Source organism: Labeo rohita, chromosome 24 (assembly GCF_022985175.1).
Source record: "Labeo rohita strain BAU-BD-2019 chromosome 24, IGBB_LRoh.1.0, whole genome shotgun sequence".
Lineage (NCBI taxonomy): Eukaryota > Metazoa > Chordata > Actinopteri > Cypriniformes > Cyprinidae > Labeo > Labeo rohita.
In genome coordinates, this window is record NC_066892.1 from 9,073,371 (window position 1) to 9,098,672 (window position 25,302).

Sequence of the window (25,302 nt, forward strand, 5' to 3'; positions counted from 1 at the left end):
TTTAAATTAAAGTTGTTCTAATTTTTAACTTTTTATTATTTTTAAATATGTGTATATAGATTGCATTGATTTTATATCAGTTTTACTTTTATTTATTTTTATTTATTTTGCTTTGGCAACTAGCTGAAATAAAACAACTTTAATATTTTTTATATATTATTTTATTTTATTATTATTTTTAAATATGTCTATATAGATTGTATTAATTTTATAGCAGTTTTAGTTTTAGTTATTTTAGTAAATAAAGTTGCTTTGGCGACTAGCTGAAATAAAGCAAGTTTAAGGTTTTTTAGATTTTATTTTATTTCAGTTAAAGTTTTATTTGAAATTTTTTTATTATTTTATTAACATTTTTAGTTTATAATATCCCTGATATGTCCACTAAAAAGCACCATGCAAGCGTGAATGAAAAAAGTTAATTTGCAATGCAAATTAACATTGGCATTTCGACATTTTTTTAGTGTATAAGTTCTGTAGTTTATTAGTTGTCTAAATTTCTTGAACTTTCAGTCTTACATTTGCACTCAAAAGTAGACGGATGCATTCAGTTCTCAGACCTTTAAGAGTCTCATTTTTCTTGTGTATTGATGGATTTGCCCAATAAAGGGTGAGCAGTAGAACCCTTTACATGTAAATTTGACAACAGGAAGCCTCTAGAAGTCATTTCTCAGTACATCCTGTCAATTATACTTTGTACAAAATGATTCCCAGAACCCTGAAACGAAACTTTCTTGTTTCAAGATATGCATTATGTAATGCTTCCAAACAGGTGATTTTAGTCTTTGCCAAGTACTAAAAAATTAAGCTCGTCTGCAATGTGGATCAACAAACAGCTGTTAAAGATTTGTGTGACTTTTTCTAAATGGGATGTTTTGTTTTCTCTGCGAGTAATGATTATGAAGGCCTAATCCTGTGATATTAATAATGGGAGTTGTTATTTATAGTCTACAGAGAGTGAGTTTCAGTGGGACTCATTAAAATGAAGAAATGACATTGGAATACTGCTGGGAAAAAATAACAAGGGCTAACAGGGGTTTGCTGCTGCAAATTGGGTCTCACGTGCAAAACATACACTTGAAATGACATTTCATTCTTTTTGGTGTTAACCTCAAAACAGCCTATCAAATAGGCGTGTTCATATTTTGTCTCCTATGGAAGCCAATTTCAGCCTTAAAGAAAAAAAAGTAATTGTGAGATTTGTGAGAAATAATAGTTAAATGTGGGATATAAACTCACAGTGAGATATTGTAAAATATAAGGTTGATGTATAAATCTGCTTTCTGTTTTTTATGTGAGCATGGATTATCTTTTAAACCATCTGTGCTTTAGTGAAACATTAATTAGGGGATGTCAAAATGACTAATTGTTTGGCCACCCATATTTAATTATACTTTTTAATAGAGACTTCATAAAATTGTACCACTAACCCCATCCATTATAAAGGGTCATATGTGGTTATAAATTCTATCACATTATGAACAATTTTATACAAAGATTTCCATTGGCTGACACAATTCTGAAGAATCATGTGACACTGAAGACTGGAGTAATGATGCTGAAAATTCAGCTTTGCATCACAGAAATAAATTAGATTCTAAAATACATCAAAATAGAAAATGGTTATTTTAAACTGTAATAATATTTCACATCACTACTAATTTTATTAGATTTTTTATCATGTAAACGCAGCCTTGATGACCAAAATTTTGGAGTGGTTGTGTATACAATCGCTGCCTTATCTGAAAGTATCCGCTACAACCAGCCACTCACCTACATTAACCAACAGATCACGTTCCACTGTATCTAACAGTCAGCGGATGGAAAAACGATTGACAGAAATGAAAGAGCGAGAGTGCGACGAGAAGGGGAAAAGAGTGGATCATACTTGCCCTCTGTGAACAGGTCTGGATGTTGGAGTGATATTGAAAAGCTGACACGCTGATGGATGATAAGAGAGACACAAATTACCAGTTAGCAGCTGAAAATGTCAGAACACAGTGCAAATGGCAATTGAAGGATGTCCCTCACTGATCTGAGAACTGTTCCAGTCTCAGTATTTTCCCCCTCAGATGTTAAAAAAACATACTAACAGAGTTCTAGCGAGTTTGATGAAGGAATTGTGAATCGCTTCTGAACTCTACAGTGCAGCTTCCGTTGATCTAGAATCCAAATATAAAGTCTAAGCTCTAAAAATAAAGCCTAACTCTGATCAAATCGGAGTCTTGCTTCTGTAAAAGCGGTCGTGCGCTGAAAACGAGAGCAGCAAGAGCTAACTCTGCATGAGAAAATGCAATCTTGGTTGAATGATTTTGACAGGCGTCACTATGACATGGAAATGGTGCCTGCTGGGAGAGCAGCCTGGACTTTGTGACACATGGATGCATGTCACCGGGCAGAGACACAATCCATGTGACAGTTATAGCAGCTTTTGTTCTCATTGGTCGTATTTAAACTATGAGTATGTACTTCAATTCACAAGACACATTGACTATGTTGAGAATTAAATACTACTGCTGGATACTTTGGAATATACAATATGTGACCCTGGACCACAAAACTAGTCTTAAGTCGCTGGGGTATGTTTGTAGCAATAGCCAAAAATACATTGTATGGGTCAAAATTATTGATTTTTCTTTTATGGCAAAGATCATTAGGAAATTAAGTAAAGATCATGTTCCATGAAGATATTTTGTAAAATTCCTACTGTAAATATATGAAAACGTAATTTTTTATTAGCAATATACATTGTTAAGAATTTTATTTGGATAACTTCAAAGGTGATTTTCTCAGTATTTTGATTTTGCACCCTTAGGATTCCAGGTTTTCAAATAGTTGTATCTCGACCAAATATAGACCTATCCTAACAAACCATACATCTATGGGAAGCTTATTCAGCTATCAGATGATGTGTACATCTCGGGTTTTAAAAAACTGACCCTTATGACTGGTTTTGTTATCCAGGGTCACATATATGGAGGGTTTGCAGTTACTTAACAGTTTGGTCAGTTACCTGGATGCGCGGACATATTGGAGATACTCGGATGTAAACAACAGCATCAATTGCATGGTTATGGTACTACTGAATACGTTGTTCTGCTAATTTATGCTGTGTAAACCACAAAAAAAAAATATGTGGAAGCAGCTAAATCATATAGAGTAGGACCTAGTAAGCAGGAAAGGGCACAATACTTGACAAACTAAAGTTAATAGGTGGTAAAGATACGTACATGCAGTGTTAATTAAGATATTAGCCTAATATTTCACTTACCTGACTGGAAATGATAAGAACAGACAGGAATGTTGTCAAGATTCTTGCCCTGGAAATCCTGGTTCAGTTTGACCAAGCACAAACGCCTTTTGTTCGTCAAGACAGCTTTTTGCACTCTTCTCCTTGATTTGTTATAACGTTTGGCAGTCTATAGTACTCCAAATGTCTTTGACCGATTAGTACAGCCCAGAACATGACAATAATTGACCATTTTCAGCAGCAATAATCAGCAAAATATGCTAGTTTAGTTTGTTTCAGTGGCACTGTTTACATTCAGTGCCACCAATTATGGTCAATTGATTACCTGTGGTGAAAACACTCTATACTATTTTATTAATATACTTTAATAAATTGTAATAAGTAAGGAATAATTGACGACGTGCCGTTGAATTATTAGAAAATAATGCACAACCGAGGTGGTGATGCGGCCACGACACGAAGCGGAAACGCTTTTGTGAGTGGGATTAATTTCTTACACATCTCATCCAACACCACTGATAATTCCAGAATGTAATTTAAGACCTAGTAAGGGAGGCTTGAGCTGTTGATAGCAGACTAATGCAGTTAATAATTAAGTTATTAGACAGACAAAGAGAGAGAGAGATTAAGCGTGTAAATTAGCCTACCTGAGTTTGTGCGTTGGCCGCAGCGTTTCTACTAATACTTTCAAGATCTTCAAGAACAGTGCCGTTATTGGTGAGATATTGGTGAGTTAACTGTTTTACTGATAATGTAGTCTGAGCAGCGCAAACAACACGTTTCTGTGCGTGTGTGTCTGTAACGTTACTATGTGTGTGCGTTTGTAAAGGAGAGAGAGCGGGAGAAATAGAGTATGCTTTCAGTACATAATAAAATGTAATTTTGTGCGAAAACATGGATATAATTTCATCGTTTTATCCTGTTGTTTACTGTATTTATTTTGTTTGGTCAGTGTTGTTGTGGGTTTTGGTTCTTTTGGCTGTTGTAGGCTGTAAGGACCTTTGAAATAACTGAAATCGTTTGGCGAAGTGATATGGACATGAAATGCGGTCAAACCCTGCCTGGAACTACTTTTGCCATGCGTTTGCACATCGTAGACTCTACGGCATAGAGCGTTCGTTAGCCAATCAGATTCAAGCATTCAACGGCCCTTAGTATAGAATATTTTCACTAAACGGTTTCAAACGGTAATATATGTGTGTTCATTCTCATTTAATTCATTAATTCATAAAACCTCAATGTATTAAGTAAAACTGTGTATCTAAAAAGTTTTTGATTAATGAATTGTAAAAATGGCATAAAATAAAAAATATTTTGCATTATTATTTTTTATCATTATTTTTATTTTTATTTTTTATTTTTTTTGCATGTGTAAAACGCATTCTAAACCAATAATCACTGGTGATATTGACTCAATTCATTAGGTAAAATTGTATATTTAAAATGTTTTTAGATTAATAAATTGTAAAAATGGCATTAAATAAAAAATTTTGCATTATTATTTTTTATCATTAATTTTATTTTTATTTTTAATTTTTTTTGCATGTGTAAAACGCATTCTAAACCAATAATCACTGGTAATATTGACTCAATTTATGAAGTAAAATGGTATATTTAAAATGTTTTTAGATAAATTGTAAAAATGGAATAAAAAATGCATTTTTTTTTTGCATGCATGTAAAATACATTCTAAACCAATAATCAAAGATGAAATTTACTCAATTCATTAAGTAAAATGGAATATTTAAAATGTTTTTAGATAAATTGTAAAAATGGTATAAAATAAAAATAAAACATTTTTGCATTATTTATTTATTGTGTGTACATAAAACACATTCTAAACCAATAATCAAAGGTGAAATTGACTATCTAAATTCTAAAAAATGTATAAAATAAAAATATTTATTTATTTATTAGTATTTTATTTATTTATTTATTTATTTTTGCGTGTATGTAAAGTGATTCTAAACCAATAATCTATATTGATACAGTGATATTGATTCTGGTAAAAATGGAAATATTCTGAAAAATTGCCATCCAGAAACACAGCACATAGCCATGTTCACAAACCAGATGCTTAATGGCATGCTAATACAGTAAAAAAAAAAACAGCTTATTTTTATATTCATATCTGACAAGAAAGCTGTCCCAGTTTTTATCATATGCAATTCTGCATTAATATCTTTAGGGGGCGCTGCTCATCTTACTGTGTCTTCACACTTTAAGAAATGTCCTTGAAATTTTGATAAGATCCACATCTCTGTCTGTATTATGTCTTTAAGAAAGCTTTGCTTTCCTTTCTTCACAGGACTTAGCTATTTTTATCTTTAGAGAATGTGCTTGTTCTCATGCATGCCTGATGATATCTTCTCACAAATCAGCCTGGATCTTTACTTTATCCACATGTGAACACAACAATTGCAAATGCATAACATGACATAGCTTTTATCTCGTTTTATAGAATTAAAAGCACATCAGCTCCAAATAGCACATAATGACTGTGTGGTTAATCAGCTGACATATGTCAAATGCTTTGGTTGGGTTGCTCATCACAAAAGAGAGCAAAGCAAAAGAGAGACAGGCATGCAGAAAGGCAAATGAAGAGGTCAGTGCTGGTTGATTTGACTGTGGCAAGGCCTTTTGTGGAGTTAGTTGTGTTGTTACTTTTCTAAAGCTCAGAATATCTGAACGTGAATCATGTCAAGTGCTGTTAAAGGATTATGTTTGGAATATTGGTTTAACTGTCATGGCTGATTGAATAGTAAGTGTTTTGCCTGTGAGGGGGTTAAAAGCATGCAGCGTTGGGTTAACTTATCTGACTCCGGGTCAAAGGTCATCAGTCACTGAGGATGAAGTTTGTTAACCTCTGTCTAAAGGGGTAAACATCAAAAGACGTCATGATGACAGCAGAGGAAGAGCAGACAACAGCGTGTGTGCACGATTGTGCGATATTTACAGAGTGAAGTTCACTTTCCAGAGTCAAAACAACATCAAAATAAACAATGTGTACTTTTTTAATGCACATTCATGGTGTAATTATTCACAAGTGCACGTAGTAACAGAGAAAAACATCCTTTTTTGATGCAGAGATTTTTTCCCAACATGGACTGTATGAATTTGTTCCTGTTATATTCATAATTTAATGTGTAAACTCAAAGCAGCATGTATTTATAAAACAAAACATAAATGTGTTTTGTAGGACGATAAATGGTCAGGATTCCACTCGCTAAGCTAAAAGCCAGCGGACATTTCTCAAAATGAATTTCTTCCTCAATTCAGACATTAAATCGGCCTCAGAGGCTTTAAATGTGATTTACAGTCCTGGCAATTTATGAAAAGTGCATGTCAGCATAATGATCCAATGGAGACATCGTGCATCTGGAATGAGCGATCATGTTCGAGGAAAATCACCTTGGTATTTACCTGCTTAAATGTGTTTGAATTGAACGGAACAAGGCTTTGGATGTCACAATATCAACGATGCATGGGGCCTTTGGACTAGGCCTGTCTCCAGCCTAGTTTTGATTTGATTATGTTCCATAATGATATTAAAATGATTTGATAGTAATATGGTTTCATAAATATGCCACTTGTATTGCTCATGAGGACAGTTTAATTCGATAAGCGCTGAAAGTATGGCCTGTGGGTGTGTTCTGTTCAGCTGTGCTGGGAATTGTACTGAAATGTATCTGGATGTGCAGCACCCAATGATTATGTGACTCCGTGGTCCTGATGGTAGATGATCCCTGTGAATTTGTGTGGAAGATGAGAATGTAAACTCCCTTTGGATGCATCTGGGTGGGATGAGCGGGTTTTGCCATCCTGATGACAGCATTGCGGAGATCTGCTTTTTCAGCTCCCTTTACGTTCCTCCTCCCCTGCTGTCTTATTTTCTATTATGTGCTGTGTTTACTGGGCCGATGGCTCTTTACTCATTCAGCAGCCATGGCCATGTGGTCTCGGCTGGGGGAAGATAATGGCTTGGTGCAGCGACTTGAGGTAGTCAGGATAGCTTGTTAATCATTTCTCATTGCACATCTGTAATGGATTCCTTGATCGCTCTTTCACGCTTGATAAATGCTTATGATTTTTTGTCAAATGTGCTCATCAATCAACTTCACCTGGCTTTTTGGCACCCACAACATAGATACAGATAGACAAATAGACAGACAGATAGATAGATAGATAGATAGATAGATAGATAGATAGATAGATGATAGATAGACAGATGAACATAGATGGACGGACAGATGGACGATAGATAGATAGATGAAGGACTGATGGACAGACGGATGGATGGTTGGATGGCAAAGATAGATAGATAGATAGATAGATAGATAGATGAAGGAATGATGGACAGATGGATGATGGATGTATGGATGGATGGATGGAAAAGAGATAGATAGATAGACAGATAGATAGATAGATAGATGGACGGATAGATGGATGGACAGATAGATAGATGAAGGACTGATGGACAGACAGATGGATGGATGGATGGAAAAGAGATAGATAGCTAGATAGATAAATGAAGGACTGATGGACAGATGGATGGATGGATGGCAAAGAGAGAGAGATAGATAGATAGACGGATAGATGGGCGGACAGATAGATAGATGAACGGATAGATGGACAGACAGATAGATAGATAGATAGATAGATAGATAGATGAAGGACTGATGTACAGATAGATGGATGGATGGATGGAAAAGAGATAGATAGCTAGATAGATAGATAGACAGATAGATAGATAGATGAAGGACTGATGGACAGACAGATGGATGGATGGAAGAGAGATAGATAGATAGATGGACGGATAGATGGACGGACAGATAGATAGATAGATGAACGGATAGATGGATAGATGGATGGATAGATAGATAGATAGATAGATAGATAGATAGATAGATGAAGGACTGATGGACAGATAGATGGATGGATGGATGGCAAAGATAGATAGATAGATAGATGGATGGATGGATGGATGGATGGATAGATAGATAGCTAGATAGCTAGATAGATAAATAGATTACTGATGGACAGATGGATGGATGAAAAAGAGATAGATAGATAGATAGATAGATAGATAGATAGATAGATAGATAGATAGACAGATAGATAGACGGATAGATGGGCGGACAGATAGATAGATGAAAGGATAGATGGACGGACAGATAGATAGATAGATAGATAGATAGATGAAGGACTGATGGACAGATAGATGGATGGACGGATGGCAAAGATAGATAGATAGATAGATGGATGGATGGATGGATAGATAGATAGCTAGATAGATAAATAGATTACTGATGGACAGATGGATGGATGGAAAAGAGATAGATAGATAGATAGATAGATAGATAGATGAAGGACTGATGGACAGATAGATGGATGGATAGATAGATAGATGAAGGACTGATGGACGGATAGATGGACGGATAGATGAAGGACTGATGGACAGACGGATGGATGGAAAAGAGAGATAGATAGATAGATAGATAGATAGATAGATAGACAGATAGATAGATAGATAGATGAAGGACTGAAGGACTGATAGACAGATGGATGGATAGATGGAAGGACGGACGTACGAATAGATGAACAATGAACAGATAGACAAATGGATGGATGGATAGGTGGACGGACTGATGGATAGATGGATGGAAGGAAGAAAGCACGGACAGATATACAGATAGAGAGATGGATGGATGTAATCTTGGCTGTTCTCTGGTAGGAAATATACTCTTACCTCATTGGCTTGCTGACGGTATCTTGGACTCTGCAGGCAGTGCTACATTTCACTCTTCTCTTATCAACTCATCAAAGCAGAAACTCGATAAGTTTCCTCCACACACCACTCTGTGAGAACAAGCTGCTTCCTCAGGGCTCTGCAACCGAATCCAGCCAGGGGAGAGGACGGCACAGAGAACTGGGTCACGTTCAAACAACAGGGAGCTGAAGCAATCACAAAAATGCAATTAGAGGGCCCACAATGAGATTGATTTTATCATTTAACGGCCAACTAACGTGCAGCTTGAATCCAAAATGGACAGGCCAATTACTCAGGCGAATGAATGAACACTTAGGGGAAATTTGACAAATGTGTCAGGTTTGGGCCTTTGCCACGTATTGGAAGAATGGTGTAGCCTCAGTAACCAAATAAACACGTCCAGAGTGGTGGTGTTTATGCCGGTCAGTTTCTGTGATCTGACTGCAGTATGGAGGGCAGAGCTTGGAGGAATCACAGCGTGAAATCTGCAGCCTGTAACAGCAGATGAAGTGTAAAATGAGGTGATAAAACACTGCTCTCCACACTGCCTGCAGTTCAGGCCTTATGGCCCCCTCTATATCTGCAGGCACGGATCAGAAATTACGACAGGTACAGCCTAACCTTTAAGTGACAGGTGGATCTAAATTATCCTTCGTGGGCAGAGAATGGGATACAGTGAGACATTGTAGCGCAGTACACAGTCATAAAGTCTTAAAGGTGCAGTGTATAATTTCTGTGATAGTAGCAACATGAAACTGAATTCCAGATAAACAGATAGACAGACAGACAGACAGACAATATCTGATGTGTTTTGTCTTTTCTCTACTTGTACAGCTTCTGGTATCGCCTCAACACCCACCACTCCAACACAACTGACCAAGCAGACTTCTGCGTTTGCTCTTGACGTCAGTCGGAATGACACCGTGCACCGTTCCTCCTCCTCCACTCTCGACACGGGACAGCACTACAGCCCGCCTGCCGCAAAACCACCGCCCTGTCCCAGCTTGGCACCTATATCTACCTCACATGCGGTGAGTGATCTGATGCAGAAGTCATTTTCTGCATTATTCATTTTAAATGATTATTCTTATTTTTAATAACAAAGTACATGCACAAATAACATTAAGGAAAGAGCCGAACACTGCCTGACAGAAACTGTTGTTTATGTACAAGAATTCAAATCTTTCCAAAAAGGATCATGTAAAGTTCCTAATTCATGAAAATATGTTTTGGGCAATTAAGATTTAAAATAATGCATGCATATTATGCATATGTATGAACTATAATGGCATTAGACATGATATTTATTATAAAATAAATTGTCAAAATTTTGACCCAAAATTCTAAATATATTTATTTATTTATACTGAAATACTCAAAATACTACATATAATACTATATTATTGCACTATAAATAAGTAAATAAATGTAATCAATAAAAATAATAATAATAAATAATCATAAATATATTTCTATTGTGTATTGCTATATATATATATATATATAATTTCTAATGCCACAATGAACTGTATTTTATAATAAATATAATGTATATGTATATATATATATACTCACACACACATGTATAAAATTTCTAATATATATAAATAAATTTGACAATAAATATGATCAAATATTTATAAATACTGTACTATATGAAATACTATATATAATACTACATTATTGCACGTGTATAAAATGTCTAATATATATGCATACTTTTTTACAATAAATATGATCAAATACTGATAAAAATTATATACGCATATATATAAATATATCTCAAAACTTTGAAAAAACTTATTTTACTTAATAATTTATATAAATTATTAAATGATACTTACACACACGTAGCCATCGTTTATTTATCTGAAGAGCCACACTAATAGTTTTTAATTAGACATTATATATTTATTATTATTTCAGAAATTGTCAAAACATTTATAAACACTGATATGTACTTATTTTGAAATATAATATATATATATATTTAATTTTTAATATATATAATGTGTAATATATATAAACATTTTTTACAATAAATATTATGTCTAATATATATATCAAAACAAGTTTGTAAATTATTTACATTTTAATTATTATAAATTTATAAATAATATTAACACACATAATTTATGTATCTGAAGAGTCACACATAAAGAAGAGTCTATAATTAGACATTACTTATTTATATTGAAATATGTGTTTAATTATTGAATATACAGTTAAAATGTACAAATCTACAACATTCCTCAAAACAGGCACACAATACTTTCACAACTAGCCAGTTCCTATCGATGGATCTAATCTGATTTTTACGACTCAACCCACTGACCGTTCATCACGTTCGCAAGCCAAAATCAATACAGCAGTCACCATCTGCAATGCTGTTGTCCTTGCCTCCTGCCCGGTAATTTAAGCAGAGGTCCAAGGCTGCATTCAGCAGATGTGTTATCAACTCCTTGTGAATGTTCAAGTGCATTTCTTTTACACTTCGGGTCTCATTCACTTACAGTGCATACGTACATACACTATCTGTGCATAATGTCATTGTACAAACATTTTCATGAAGATATAGTGATCCCAAAAGTAAAAACTCACTGTGTCATACTGTTTTAGTGCGGATAAAAATATAAAAGTGATGCAACACTTTTGTGAATTGGCCACTATAAATTTTTTCATTGCACTGCAATGTCTTTTTATCTTTAGCAACCCTTGAAAATCCTCTCTCAGCGATTCTTATTTTATGTACCATTGATCCACCGACATGTGCTGAGTGTGGGTCTCAAATGGGTCAGTACGGATGAACAAAATCACTGCTGCTCAGACACCTTCACCGTTCACTGCTGTCTGTTACAAAAACTTAACATCTTCCACTCTCTGTCAAGGTCTGACACTTTGAGTTACTACTTCTTTTTTTCCCACTACTTGTAATTCCCCAGATTTGTGAGCTAACATTTTTCTTGTAGACGCCCCTTTTGTGTTTGTTTACTTCTGTGGTATATTCATGGGGGTTTTCTCACAAGGGCTCAAGTTTGTTCAGACAGCCACACCCACTGATTCATCAGGCAGGAATTTGGGCACAGTTCATTTTAATTACTCTCCATGCCAGATGTTGCTCTGGGAAAGGCCAAAAAGAGTTGTGTGAAATATCTTTGGAGCTGGACGGCTTCTATAGGTTTTTTGTGTTTTTTTTTTTTTTTTTTTTTTTTTTTTACAGTATGTTAAATTGACACCATCCTGTCTAGGTCTAAGGAGGGCCATTAATGGCAGAGAGATAAAAAAAAAGATGCAGGAGGTTAAGTAAGACTGTCACAGCCAGATGGGCACGACACAAACAACAGCGCTTTATTAACAAACACATCACACATTTTGTTTACAGTATGTAAATAATTCATCATAAATGAGACTGAAGGTGTCATTAGAAAGGGGAATTCCCTAATATGATTCAAACTTTCTTGGTAGTAAGGAAACACTAAGTGTTGACATTAATTGATGTTGAGCCTTTGAACCTTTTGATGTCTGTTGTGTAATGTGAAGAACTTACAAATTCCCTGCAGGTTTAAACAACTAGTTTCATTTATAAATGAATCAGTGTTGTTGAACGAATCTTTAGTGAATCATTCTTGTATGCACTGACTCATAATATGTGTTCACTCGTTTAAGTATGCGACTGACTTACCACGAACAAATAGCTTTTTAGAGCAAGTTGTGACAGGGCATTTCATTAGTTTGACATACGGAACAAATTTACCCCTTATGCTAAACAAACCAGTGAATCTTGTTCGTCAACAAACAAGTTAACTGAGACATCTGATTTAAGAAAACTGAATTAAATTTTGATTGGCTGTCAGAGTTTTAATTGTTTATCAGCTGGAAGAAAATTGCTCTGAAAGTGATTCCAGTGACATAATTTTTCTGTGTACTTATTATAGTTGTGACATAGACTTCCCTATTCTCCAAAAATTAGAACATTTATCCGCCTTTTTCTTCATCGCAGAAGTACGCTTATGGGCATTATTTGCTATAGGGAAATAACGAGAAGAATAACAACGTGCAGTAAATGGTAAAACAATTTACACCACAAATCAGTGTGTTCAAAATTAATAATATGGTAAGACACACCAATCTGCAATATCATGCAGCAAAACAAGCTGTTTTGTACAGCTAAAAATAGCTGGACGCTTGATGAGACCGGAAGCCAGACTCATAAAGTTTACAAATTTTATGAGCCGTGCCCAGTTTTTACGGGAAAAAAATAAGGTGGATAAAACTTTATATAATAAAGGCAATAATTAATGAGGCAATGATTTTATGTAACACATAACACAAGAACTGCTTACTTGTCTCCACCTACTGGGGCAATGGTATTGAAGATGCAGTCACATTTACCATTGTAAAGCAAATTTTTGCTGGCAAAATTTGTTTATTTCAATGGGAATCCATACAATCAGAAATGTTGAGCATGGGCGAAGGATTTCCCCATGCAGATTTCGCAACAGTACAAATAGTGTCACGTGAATTAGCATGACTAACCTTTAGGTGTGGACACATTTACTATTGTTTGCCAAAATTTCGCTGACAAAATCCAGTCATTTCAACTCATATTTTTCCCATAAGAGCGGGTGCAGCCATTTGTAAATTTTATGGGTTTGGCTTCCGGTCTCATCCACATCCAGCTATTTTTAACTGTACAAAACAGCTCATTTTGCTGCTTGATATTGCAAATTGGTGACTTACCATATTATCTTAATGTATTATCTTATGAACACACTGCTTTGTAGTGTAAACAGATTTACCGTTTACTGCATGTTGGTATTCTTCTCCTTATTTACCTATCCACAAGTTTCCGGGGGGTGCTACTGTAAAAAAGAATGTGGGTACAACTTCCAGGGAGGCGGCGAACGTAGTATACCAGTGGTATTTGTGTGCTAATTAGCGAAGAGCCTAAGTGTTTTTTAGACCATTGTTTACTTTGTAAAGATGCACATCTTTATGAGAGATGTCACTGTCTTCTTATATGCACAACAATGACTGTCAACTAGTGAAATGACATTTGAACCGAGACATCAGAGCTTTTGTTAAAGGACATGCCAGATGAAGCCTCGATTCGAGACTTGTTAACTTAGAAATCCCTTTCGTAGAAGCCTCACTTTCTGTCCAGTCATGTGCCCAGATCTGACTTTGCGAGTACATTTTCATTGGGACCTATTTAATAATTACATTATTAAATACCCAGTCATATGAGTAATATGAATAATACAAATTATTTCAGGAAAATTAAATATATGCCATATATATGTAATTAATATATGTGTACATTATTCTTCTATTACATAATATTGATATTTGTACTGACATTTAATGGCACTATATTCAAAGAGGTAAATTAATTTATCAGAGTCAGCTTTAGTCTTTTGGCTGCTTTATTTTTTACTAACCACCACATCGCGCTGTTTTCGACGCTCTCGAAGCTTTAAATCTTTTCCCGAAACAGTCAGAGGAACGTCTCGGAGCTTCACGTGGCTTCATTTGCCCTTCACTCCTGTCAACTGTTGAATGAATGAGTGTCACGTCCCGCTTGTTTACTTTGAACCAGAAGACGCTCCCACTTTTGACGCAAGGCCTCATGGGGTGTAGGAAACTTGTGGATAGATGGTTTGCACTTGTGTCACAATTTGGTCAGTTACCCCAATGCGTGGCCATACTGCCGATACTCAGATGTAAACAACAGCATGAATTCCATGGTTAATGCACTACTGAATGCATTGTTCTGCTAATTTATGCTTTCTAAACCACGGGGAAAATGTGTGCTAAATCTGCTAAATTAAAAAATGTAAAAAAAAATCATAAATAGAGATGGACTTAGTAAGCAGGAAACGGTGCAATATTTTGACGAACTAAAGTTAATTGGTGGTAGAGATATGAACGAACAGTATTAATTAAGATGTATATTATTATTAAGATGTATATTTCACCTACCTGGAAATGATAAGAACAAACATGAATGTTGTCAAGATTTTTGCCCTGGAAATCCTGGTTCAGTTTGGCCAACCACAGGTTTTTGCACTTTTTAACTTTTGGCAGTTTATAGTCCGCCACTATTTTTCCTGGTCTGACTGATTAGTAACGCCTAAAACATGACAATAATTGACCATTTTCAGCAGCAATAATCAGCAAAATATCTGAGTTTCATTCGTTCAGTGGCATTGTTTACGTTCAGTGCCACAAGCGGTGTCCTGATTGCAGCTAATGAACCGGAAGTCTTGCCCATAGGCTTACATCCGCGTTGATGAATAAAGTGGATATGAATTCACATTATGTGTGAGGGTGAAAAAAATAATTACGATACTCAGATTTTCCTCATGTTTAAGTTAGTCACGCGGATTTGCTGACCAACAGAAAGACGCTTGAAAGTGACTTGTTTGTGAGCTTTGCTTTATAAATAGCTACGCTATTTACAATAGACAATGGGCTTTTTTGTTTGCGAATTTTTCCCGTACATTAGCTAATACGACCGCACCTTTAACCTGCAGAAAGAGTCACTGAATGAATCTTTTGTTGGTGAACAGATTCAAAAGATTCGATTCACCGGGATGAATCGATATCCCCACCCTCCACCAGCCAGATTGGACAGGCTGACTCCGCTTGCTTTTATATTCGCACATTGTCTATTGCTCATAACAAGAAATGAGTAAGCGGAATAGTTGATTTAAAACACTCCCCTGTCAGACAGTTGGCGGCTCGCGACTGCAGCAAACTGGAACAGTCCATTTGCAAAACGCCGGAGGGGGAGGGTCTCTGATGACTGACTTCACATTGGATGCACGGGTACACAGCCGGAGCACGCCTGCAAACGCCGACTGTCCCTACAAGGACCGATGGATGTGAAATCATGAGCACTTAGTCTCTTTGTTTGTATCTGTTCAGAACCAGTTCGCTTTGCGCTGTCGCCGCGTGTTGTTTACTGTATCTTTATTCAACTCTGACAGCCAACTTCCGATCTCACCGGTCTCCTCACCGTCTGTCTGCCAGTGTGCGTGTATGTGTGTGTGTGGACCTGAGATCGCTTCGTCTCTGCTTGACACTGTCACTCTGTCCCCAGGTCCACGGTTTATCTGAAGACATGCTGGAGAAACTCGATCTCGAGGATGAAGGTAAGCCTCTTTGGGAAATATATGCCTCCCGCGTCGTGATTGTAACGATCTGCCTTCGTTTTCTGAACCGGCTGCCTCAGCAGCTTCGCTGTCTTGACATTGTGATGTTCGTTGCTGACTTATTCAGTCCTCACACTTCCAGGGATAGTCTATTTTAATCTTGTTCATAGTCTAACCCGGGTACAGTCACGCGATGTGGATTTTCCTCTCATCAGATGGTCGGTCATTTTGGGACACGGTGGTGTGGCGTTTTTATACAAGGTGTCGATTTAACATTAAGCTGCTTGGTAGGAATCACTGGAGATCCCAGTAATGTATCGGGATCCCCATTCGTCATTTGTAACCTGTTGGGTGTACGTGCGTCAGATGATACTATTGGCTGGAGTGCGTCTCACCCACGTCAAGGAGTCCCTCAGGGGTGAGGGCAATGCTCAGTTATGTTTATTCCAGATACTGATTACATATCGATCACTTAAACGATGAGAAAGTAGGGAAACTCAGACAGTGTGTAATCATGCGCAACCTTTTAATTTGATGCAGGATATGAAATTAACAGTTTTTTTTCTCACCAGCCACCCATTTCTTTTCAAAACGACTAACAGAGTTTATAGGAAGAGTTCATTTGCATTTGGAAAAACAGATAATTACGTGTTTAATCTCAATCAAACTGCATTTGGATTATTTTCTGATATAAAGTAAAAATAACTAAACATGCAGTTAACTAACAAAACATGATACATAAAAAAAAACATGATTTAAAAAAAAAAAAAATCTGTTTTTGCAAATAAACTTCATATATATATATATATATATATATATATATATATATATTTCTGAAGTTTATATGTATTAATTTTTTTATTAATAATATTTGTACATATTTTTAAGTCATTTAAAATTTTTAAAATTTTAATACTCTTTTTTTATTCAAAACAACTAACAAACTATATATATAGCTTAAGAGACTTCTTTCAATGCAAACTAGTATATTAAAATATTTTATTGTTTAATTAAAATATATATATTTTTTAAAAAAGGTTAAAATATAGCTATATATAAACTACAGAAAAATATATATATATGATTTTTTTTCTTTTTTTTTCTGTAGTTTATATTTTTTATATATATATATATTTCCAGTGTATATATATCCAAAATCAAAGTGTTTTTTTTATATAATATATATATGTGTGTGTGTGTGTGTGTGTGTGTGTGTACTGTGTGTATTAATTATGTATATATACATACACACACATGCAAGTATACATTTATATATGTATGTTGTAAATATTTAAAAAAACCCGAAAACTTCAGTTTTGGATGTGATTAATTGTGAATAATCATTTGAAAGTACTAATATATATCTGTAGTTTATAGAGAGAGAGAGAAATTATATGTTTTAATAAAACAATAAAGTATTTTAATGTATTTCTTTGCCTTTAAACTTATTTTTAAGTCTTTAATTAGTAAAAAATATAGTAGAACACTAATATTTTGAGATATTATTACAATTTAATATGGCTGTTTTCTATTGTAATATATTTTAAAGTGTAATTTATTTTTATGATGGCAAAGCTGAATTTTCAGCATCATTGCTCCAGTCTTCAGTGTCACATGATATTTCAGAAATCATTCTAATATGTTGATTTGGGGTGCAAGAAACATTCCTTATTATTATCGATATTAAAAACAGTTGTGCTGCATAATATTTTGTGCAAACTGTGAACTGAATGAATTGAAAATTCAAAAGAACAACATTTATTTAAAATAGATCTTGTGTAACAATGTAAAAGTTTAAAGCGTTTGTGCAGAATATTGTTTATAAATGTAATTCCTCATTGTATTTTTTTACGTAGCTTATGGCTGTAGTTTTAATAAGCAATCAGTCCCATAATTATAATACCTAGACTTAACAAGGAATGCTATGTGACAGAGTAAGACCCAGCCCTGAAACTGTTTTCAGAGCGGACATTTTCCTCTGAAGTGCTTTCACCTCCGGCAAGGTTTTTTCCAGCAATATGAGGCAGGCATACCACACTGATCTGGCAGTGCAAGTCTTGCCATTATTTATAAAGGCTTTTGCTGCTGTTCCTTCAACTGTTGTACGTTTTAGCAGAAACAGAGAGCAGGTTGTGCAGGCTGCAGAAATGCACTCTCATGCTTGAGGTCGAGGGTTTTCCCCAAAGCATCACCGGTGACGGTGAAGTCCTCAAAACCCTCTATCACACTTTCACCTCTTACAGATATCTATCTCTGAACTGTAAAACCTCAGGTTGGTGTTTTTGGTTATCCTGATTGACAGTGGCTGGTTGGAAGAGGCTGAAAATTTCTAATAATTTTTGATCTCCGTAAAATGATAGATGTTCGGAGTTTTAGATGAGGTTGTGTTGGTGTGCTCTATTCTGTACTGACACACTGACTTGAAGGAAGGATTCACAAACAGAAAAGAACATATGAAGTTATCGTTCTGTGAAAACCAGGGTAATGTAATAACGAATAATATCTTAGAACTTGCAGCCAATCTAATATCATGTGAAGAGCAGAGCAGTGTGCTTTTTGAAGTATTAATAGCGTGTGCTAGTTTTTGAAGCACCGTCATTAAATGACGTCTAAAGGCATTGGTTTGAAGTATGCGGTCGTGAAGCGTTCCAGCACGGCCTGGCTTGTCAATCTAATAGCATGTGAAAACCAGAGTGTTTTCAACAAACAAAAGATTCATTCTGCAGTAATTCAGTTCTTTGAATAGCCACGGTGGACATCGGCCAAAATTGTCATGCCTCTGGTTGTGGTAGATCCAAACATCCAGACTCTGACTAGCTTTCTGTTGTCGTTTGTTTAGGCTTATTTGCAGATAATATTATTATATTTTATATATATAAATTATGATGTGCACAAATAGTGCGCTAGAATTAATGTATTGTTCTTGTAATGAAGTATCAAGAAAAATACCCACGTTTGCTATCGGTCAGTGCAACAGTAGGGTTTCGGAAGTAAAAATCCCATTCATTTTGTCTGTTAGGGAATTGATTTTGAAAGTATTTTTACGTATAAACCTTTAAAAATATTTACTGTGAGCTTCAATGTTGTTAATCAATGGTATATGCTTCTGTTAAAGCCAACAGCCCACATTACTTAAACTAAATTTTTAAATAATCACATTTACCAGTGGAATTTCTGGTGAAAAACTACATTACCCATTATTCTACAAAAATTTACACTAATCAATCGAAACAAACAATGCACGCCAAAAAAACTTTATCCCATGAAGCCTTGTGATCGCAGTCGAGTCAACATACCTGTCGTTTTGTTTGATTTCAAAATCTTTTTTGCTACAAATCGGAAGTAACTTTGATTCAACTCATAGCTGGTTGTTTTGGTTAATAGTTTAAATCTCTTTAATAAACACTTTTTAAAATCTGTATGGGAAAAATACTTTCTAAAAAACAAGGCTGCTGAAAAGTGGGCGGAGACTGTTGTACTCTAGATATAGCCCCGCCTCCAAACTCATGCCATTGGTTGAGCCTGGATGTTCAAAAACGTTTGCGTTTTTTTTTTTTTTTAAAACGCCACAGTGTTTTCTCTTTTGCACATACTGTACTTTACAATGTTTCTTGTTGTTTTCATAATGAAGTATGAAGAAAAATACCTACGCTTGCTATTGGTCAAGCAAATGGAGTACAACAGCAGAGTGTTTGAAGTAAAAATCCCATTTAGGTAGTTCATTAGGGAATTGATTTTTAATGTATTTGAAAGATTTTTACACATAATTTTATAAACAGTCACCGTGAGCTACAATGTTATTAATCAGTGGAATATGCTAGTGATGGTCGCTTTTGAAACACTGCTTTATGAAGCTTCAAAACCATATTATATATAAAATGCAAATTATACAGACCTCATATTTAATGGTATTTTATTATTTTAATTGCATTTAATCTATTAAACTTTCAAGAAATCATTTGCATTGGGTTTGTAAAAGCAGGTTTTTTTAACGTTTTGGAATGAGTTTTTGTTGTGTATCAAAATGCCACAAGCCACATGATTTTGGTAAAGGAGGCTTCGTTGTGTCATAACTGTTTTGAAATACTTTCAAGAAAGTGTTTCGAGTGCTTTGAAACAGTGAATCATTTTGTGAAGCAATTGGTTCAATTGATTCGAAGCTTCGAGAAGGTTCATTTCTCCCATCACTAGTATATGCTTTTGTTGAAGCCATCAGCCTACATTATTTCAACTTAATTTTTAAATAATCACGTTTACCAGTGGAATTTCTAGTGAAAAGCTTGTGAATGACGCAATTGAGTCAGTCTCCATACACAGTTTCATTTCAAATACTTTTTTGCTTCAAATCAAAGTTATTTTGTGATTCGACTCATAGCAAGTTATTTTGGTTAATGGGTTAAACCACAGTAACATTACCTTTTTAAAAATCTGTATGGGAAAAATATTTTCGGAACCAAGGCTGCTAAAAAGTGGGCGGGACTGTTGCACTCTATATATAGCCCGCCCCCAAACACATGTCATTGGCTGAGCCTGTTGCTATGTCAGACAGGTCTGGATGTTCAAAGACTTTTTAAAGCACCACAGTGTTCTTGCAGAGTTATTTTGTGTATACTTTACATTGTTTATTGTTATTATTTCAGCTAATTTTTTTATAATCGCATTTATCAATGGTTTTGCTGGTGAAAAACTACATTACCCATGATTCTCATGATTAATAGTATGATTTACCTCATAGCTGGTTGTTTCGGTTAATGGCTTAAACGTCTTTAACAAACACCTGCTGAAAAGTGGGTGGGGACTGTTGCACTATATATAGCCCCTCCCCCAAACTCGTGTCATTGGTTGAGCCTGTTGCTATGTCAGACAGGTCTGGCTGTTCAAAGACTTTTTAGTTTTTTTTTTTTTTTAAGCGCCACAGTGTTTACTCTTTTCGCAGAGTTGTTTTGCATATGCTTTACATAGTTTTAGCATATTAAAAGTATGTTAACTTCTCACAAAGTACATATTATCTCAGCTGTGAGCATTTCTGCGTTTATTTTTTGAATCCCCTTAGTAAAGTTTCCTCGTGCAGCAGCAGCAGCTGGACTGTCCTATTTTAATCGTTTCCATGAGCTAATACTAGACCTTCTGCAGGACTACTCTTTGACAATAGCCAGTAGTGTTAAACGGCTGAGCTGAAGCGATGGTGAGAAATACTTCGAACACCAGGCTTTTATTAACCTCATCACATTGAATGAGCCGACGTGCATTGCACCGTCTGCTTTTTGTCCCTAGCATAGTAAACGAAATGTTAAGGTCAATGAATGTTACTGAAAATACAGTGTAGTTGGACAGGGTTGTGAGTCTGATGTTGAATTTCTCAAAGCAGTGGTTCAAAATAGGTTGTGAGTAGAAGCTGTCAATCAAGCGTTTATGAACACAAGCAATGGACGTTGCTGTCAGTAAGAGCTGATTTCCCCACTAGGTGTTTTGATTGAAAACAGTCGGACTGGGTGTCTAGACTGTGGGGGCGGATGCGCCCGAGTCTTCCAATACTGCACCTACAGCCTTGCGACAAACGTTTTCAGTGGTGTTTTTAGTCTAGACGGCTTGTGAAGAAACAGTTCAGTGTCTAAGAATACTACTGTAAGAATTACCATGGCAACTGGCGACATTAGGCAGGATGCTGCTGAAAGGAACAACAAGAGAGACATCAGAGTCCACAGTTCAGTGAGTTCATGTCACCCATTTGTGTCATGCCGCCAGATTTACTACTGTGTTTTTTTTTTTTTTTTTTTTTTTTTTTTTTTTGACCCCAGTCCTTGTTTGCTAGGGATTTTCCAGATAATATTTGAACAATTTACTTTGGCTTCAGTACAGAGTGTAAAAGCCCTGCAATTATTATTAGTTTAAATAATAATAATAATAATAATAATTTAGTACTTATTACTTTGTTGTTCATTATTATTATTATTATTAATAATAATGTTCATGTTATCATTATATGACTCAGTATTTTCTTTACCTAATATAAGTATCACATAATTATGTTGTTAATAATAATAATAATGACAATAATAATATTAATAATAATAGTAATCATTTATTACTTATTACTATGTTCATTATTATTATTATTATTATTATTAATGACAATAATAATATTAAATTACTTGTTACTTTGTTCATTATTATTATTATTATTATTATAAGAAGTAGTAGTATTGTAAGTTATCTTCATGTGACTTATGTATATGTGACATGTATTTTCTTTCCATGGTATTAATGTATTAAATATAAGTATCACAAAGACTGAATGTACAGTATAATTTATCTTTATGATATGAAATATTAAGAAAATTTTCTTTACCTAATATAAATATATTAAGTATCATATCATCATATTTATAATAATAACAACAATAATAAATTATATTATTAGTAATACTTAATAGAAGTTAATATACTTAATATAAAAATACTTTTAATATGTTAAATTACAAAGGTAACAAATAATATTAATAAATTACTATCATCATAATGTAATAACAGTATTATTATTATTATATTTTATGTTAAAATGTAACTTAAAATTATCACAGTATAAATGTATTGACTATCATATCATTAATAATACATTATTATTACTATTATCATCATTATTATTAATTAATATAAACTTGTATATTTAATATAAAAAAAAATTTCTTTACACAGTATACATTTATTATTATGATCATATTAATAATAATAAGAAGAATGCATTATGATGATTTTATGATGATGATATTATTATTATTATCATCATTATTGTTATTAAATTTATTGTACTTTTTAAATTGTTTGATGCTTTATATTTTTCTCATACATTATGAATGAGTCTTTACACATTAAAATATAGCTGCTATTATATTTTATAATATTTGCCTTATTGGGGCCTTTGATATCAAAAAGTATTAAAATTCATGTCTAGTAGAATATTCTAGTGTGTTTTATCACAACGGTTATTTTCAGCCTGCTTTTTTCTTTGCTTCTTTGAGTAGTGAATATTGGCATTCTGAAGCTTGTTCAGCTTAATGTTTATTAATTCATTTAAATAATAAAACACACTTTCATTATGAATGCATCAGTTCCTCTGCCTTCTAGCAGTGTGCCGGTGCTTAACAACTTATTGACGTACTTATGTCTCACTTTGCTTTTAAACTGACTGTGTTTTCGTTTATTGCTGTCGTTACAGCTGTTGAACAATCTGAGAGCGACATTTACATGCGGTTTATGAAGTCACATAAGTGCTATGACATTGTCCCTACCAGCTCCAAGCTCGTGGTCTTTGACACAACGCTGCAGGTAAGAGCTCTGTTGATGTGTTTATGTCACTGATAACAAATCATGTTTGTTTGGACATGTTTACCATGACCTACAAAATACTCACTCTGCAAAGTTAGTTAATGGAAAACCATGTTTTTTTTCTGAAAGGGGTGGAATACTATTATTATCGCTCATCATTCTTACAATTATGAGTACACTGTAAAAAATTATTATTAGTTTTTGTTTTATTAATTATGTTTTAACAACAACAACAAAAAAAATACCGTTTCCATTTTCCAACCAAAAAATGTAATGTTTAATTTAATGTGTTACTTGAAATTTTTTTGTAATTATTTATAACATTTACTAGCTAATTCTGAGTGAAAATTGTCTCTAAACCAGTGCATTACACTGCTGTAACATGTCCCATTATTTTATCTAAATAAATAAAAATAAAATTTTTAGATTATAAAAAATAAGATTTTAGCGATTGGAATATTATAATATACTATATAAAAAATGGATGTTCATTTTGAAATTTGATAATATTTAAGATAATATTTAATTTATTTATGCGCAAAGATAAGGTAAGAATTCCAGTTTTAAAATTGTTTGTTTGTTTGTTTGTTTTTGCTTTCCATAGAGATAATTGGTTTGACCAATATTTTTTATTATTATTAATTTTTGTTTTACAGATAATCATATTTTAAAGTGACATTTTTAATGTGTTATTTGCATAATTAAATTTTTACATTATAGCCTAATTATTGTGAAAAATAGTGAAAAATTTAAAACTTGAATAAATAAAAAAAAATAAAAAAAATAAGTTATTTTTATTTCTGCAAGTGATTTTAAAAATAATTTCATAATGTACAGTATGAACAATGGATATAAATTTAGAAGTTTGCTAAAGATTATATTTAATAATTGTATTATAATATTAATGCATTATTTGGATAATTACACTTCGACATAATAGCCTAATTATTGTGAAAAATAGTGCAAAAATGTAAAACTTGAATAAATAAATAAATAAATAAATAAATATGAAGACTAAAACAGTTATTTTAATTTCTGCAAGCGATTTTTAGAAATAATTTTATAATGCAAAATATGAAAAATTAATATTTATTTTGAAATTTGCTAAAGATCATTTTTAATTTATTTATGCTTAAAGATAAGGAAAGGAATTCCTGAATCAAAATGTGGCCCCTTTTTGCATGTCATGTATTTCATTAAAATTATTTCAGAATGTATTTTCTTTCCATAGAGATAATTGGTTTAACCAATATTTATTATTATTATTATTTTTAATATATATATATATATATATATATATATTTATTTTTTTTTTTTTTTACAGATATTTATATTGAATAAATACATTTTTGAATAATAGCCTTTAATTATTGTGGAAAAGTAAAAAATAGTGAAAAAAATTACAACTTAAAAAAAAAGACTAAAACAGTCATTTTAATGTGATTTAGTGTTTAAGTGATTTTAAAAATAATTTTATAAAATAAAGTAAGAATAATGGATAATCATTTTGAAATTTGTGAGATAAAAATTGTGAGATTAAAAAGACTTTTTTTTTTTTTTCAGTGGTGGAAATAGGCTTTCATAGTATTCTATCTCAGTTTCTTGTTTTTTTTTTTTTTTTTCAAAAACAACCATCCACTGTTATCTTCAGCTGATCACATGACCTGCAGCTTTTAGAAAGGAGGTGGTTACATATCTCTATTCTTGCTTCACTCCTCCCGTTTGTCTCTCACTGTCTCTTTCCATCTTCATCTGTCTTGTTTCTTTACCCAGCTGTTGTTAAACCACATATTGATGTTTTC

The 25,302-nt window shown here is 33.7% G+C and overlaps 1 protein-coding gene across 3 annotated transcripts in view; it reads left to right on the top strand.

Moving 5' to 3' along the window:
• prkag2a (protein kinase, AMP-activated, gamma 2 non-catalytic subunit a) overlaps nucleotides 1–25,302 on the top strand; it is an 84,359-nt gene that overhangs the window by 39,566 nt on the left and 19,491 nt on the right. For 2 of the 3 annotated variants that reach the window (XM_051097743.1, XM_051097741.1), the window contains 3 exons: nucleotides 9,852–10,048; nucleotides 16,123–16,174; nucleotides 23,391–23,500. In XM_051097743.1, the coding sequence (XP_050953700.1) occupies nucleotides 9,852–10,048; nucleotides 16,123–16,174; nucleotides 23,391–23,500 (359 nt within the window). Of the gene's footprint in view, nucleotides 1–9,851; nucleotides 10,049–15,500; nucleotides 15,849–16,122; nucleotides 16,175–23,390; nucleotides 23,501–25,302 lie in introns of those variants that run through there. The other variant, XM_051097742.1, reaches the window with a different exon arrangement.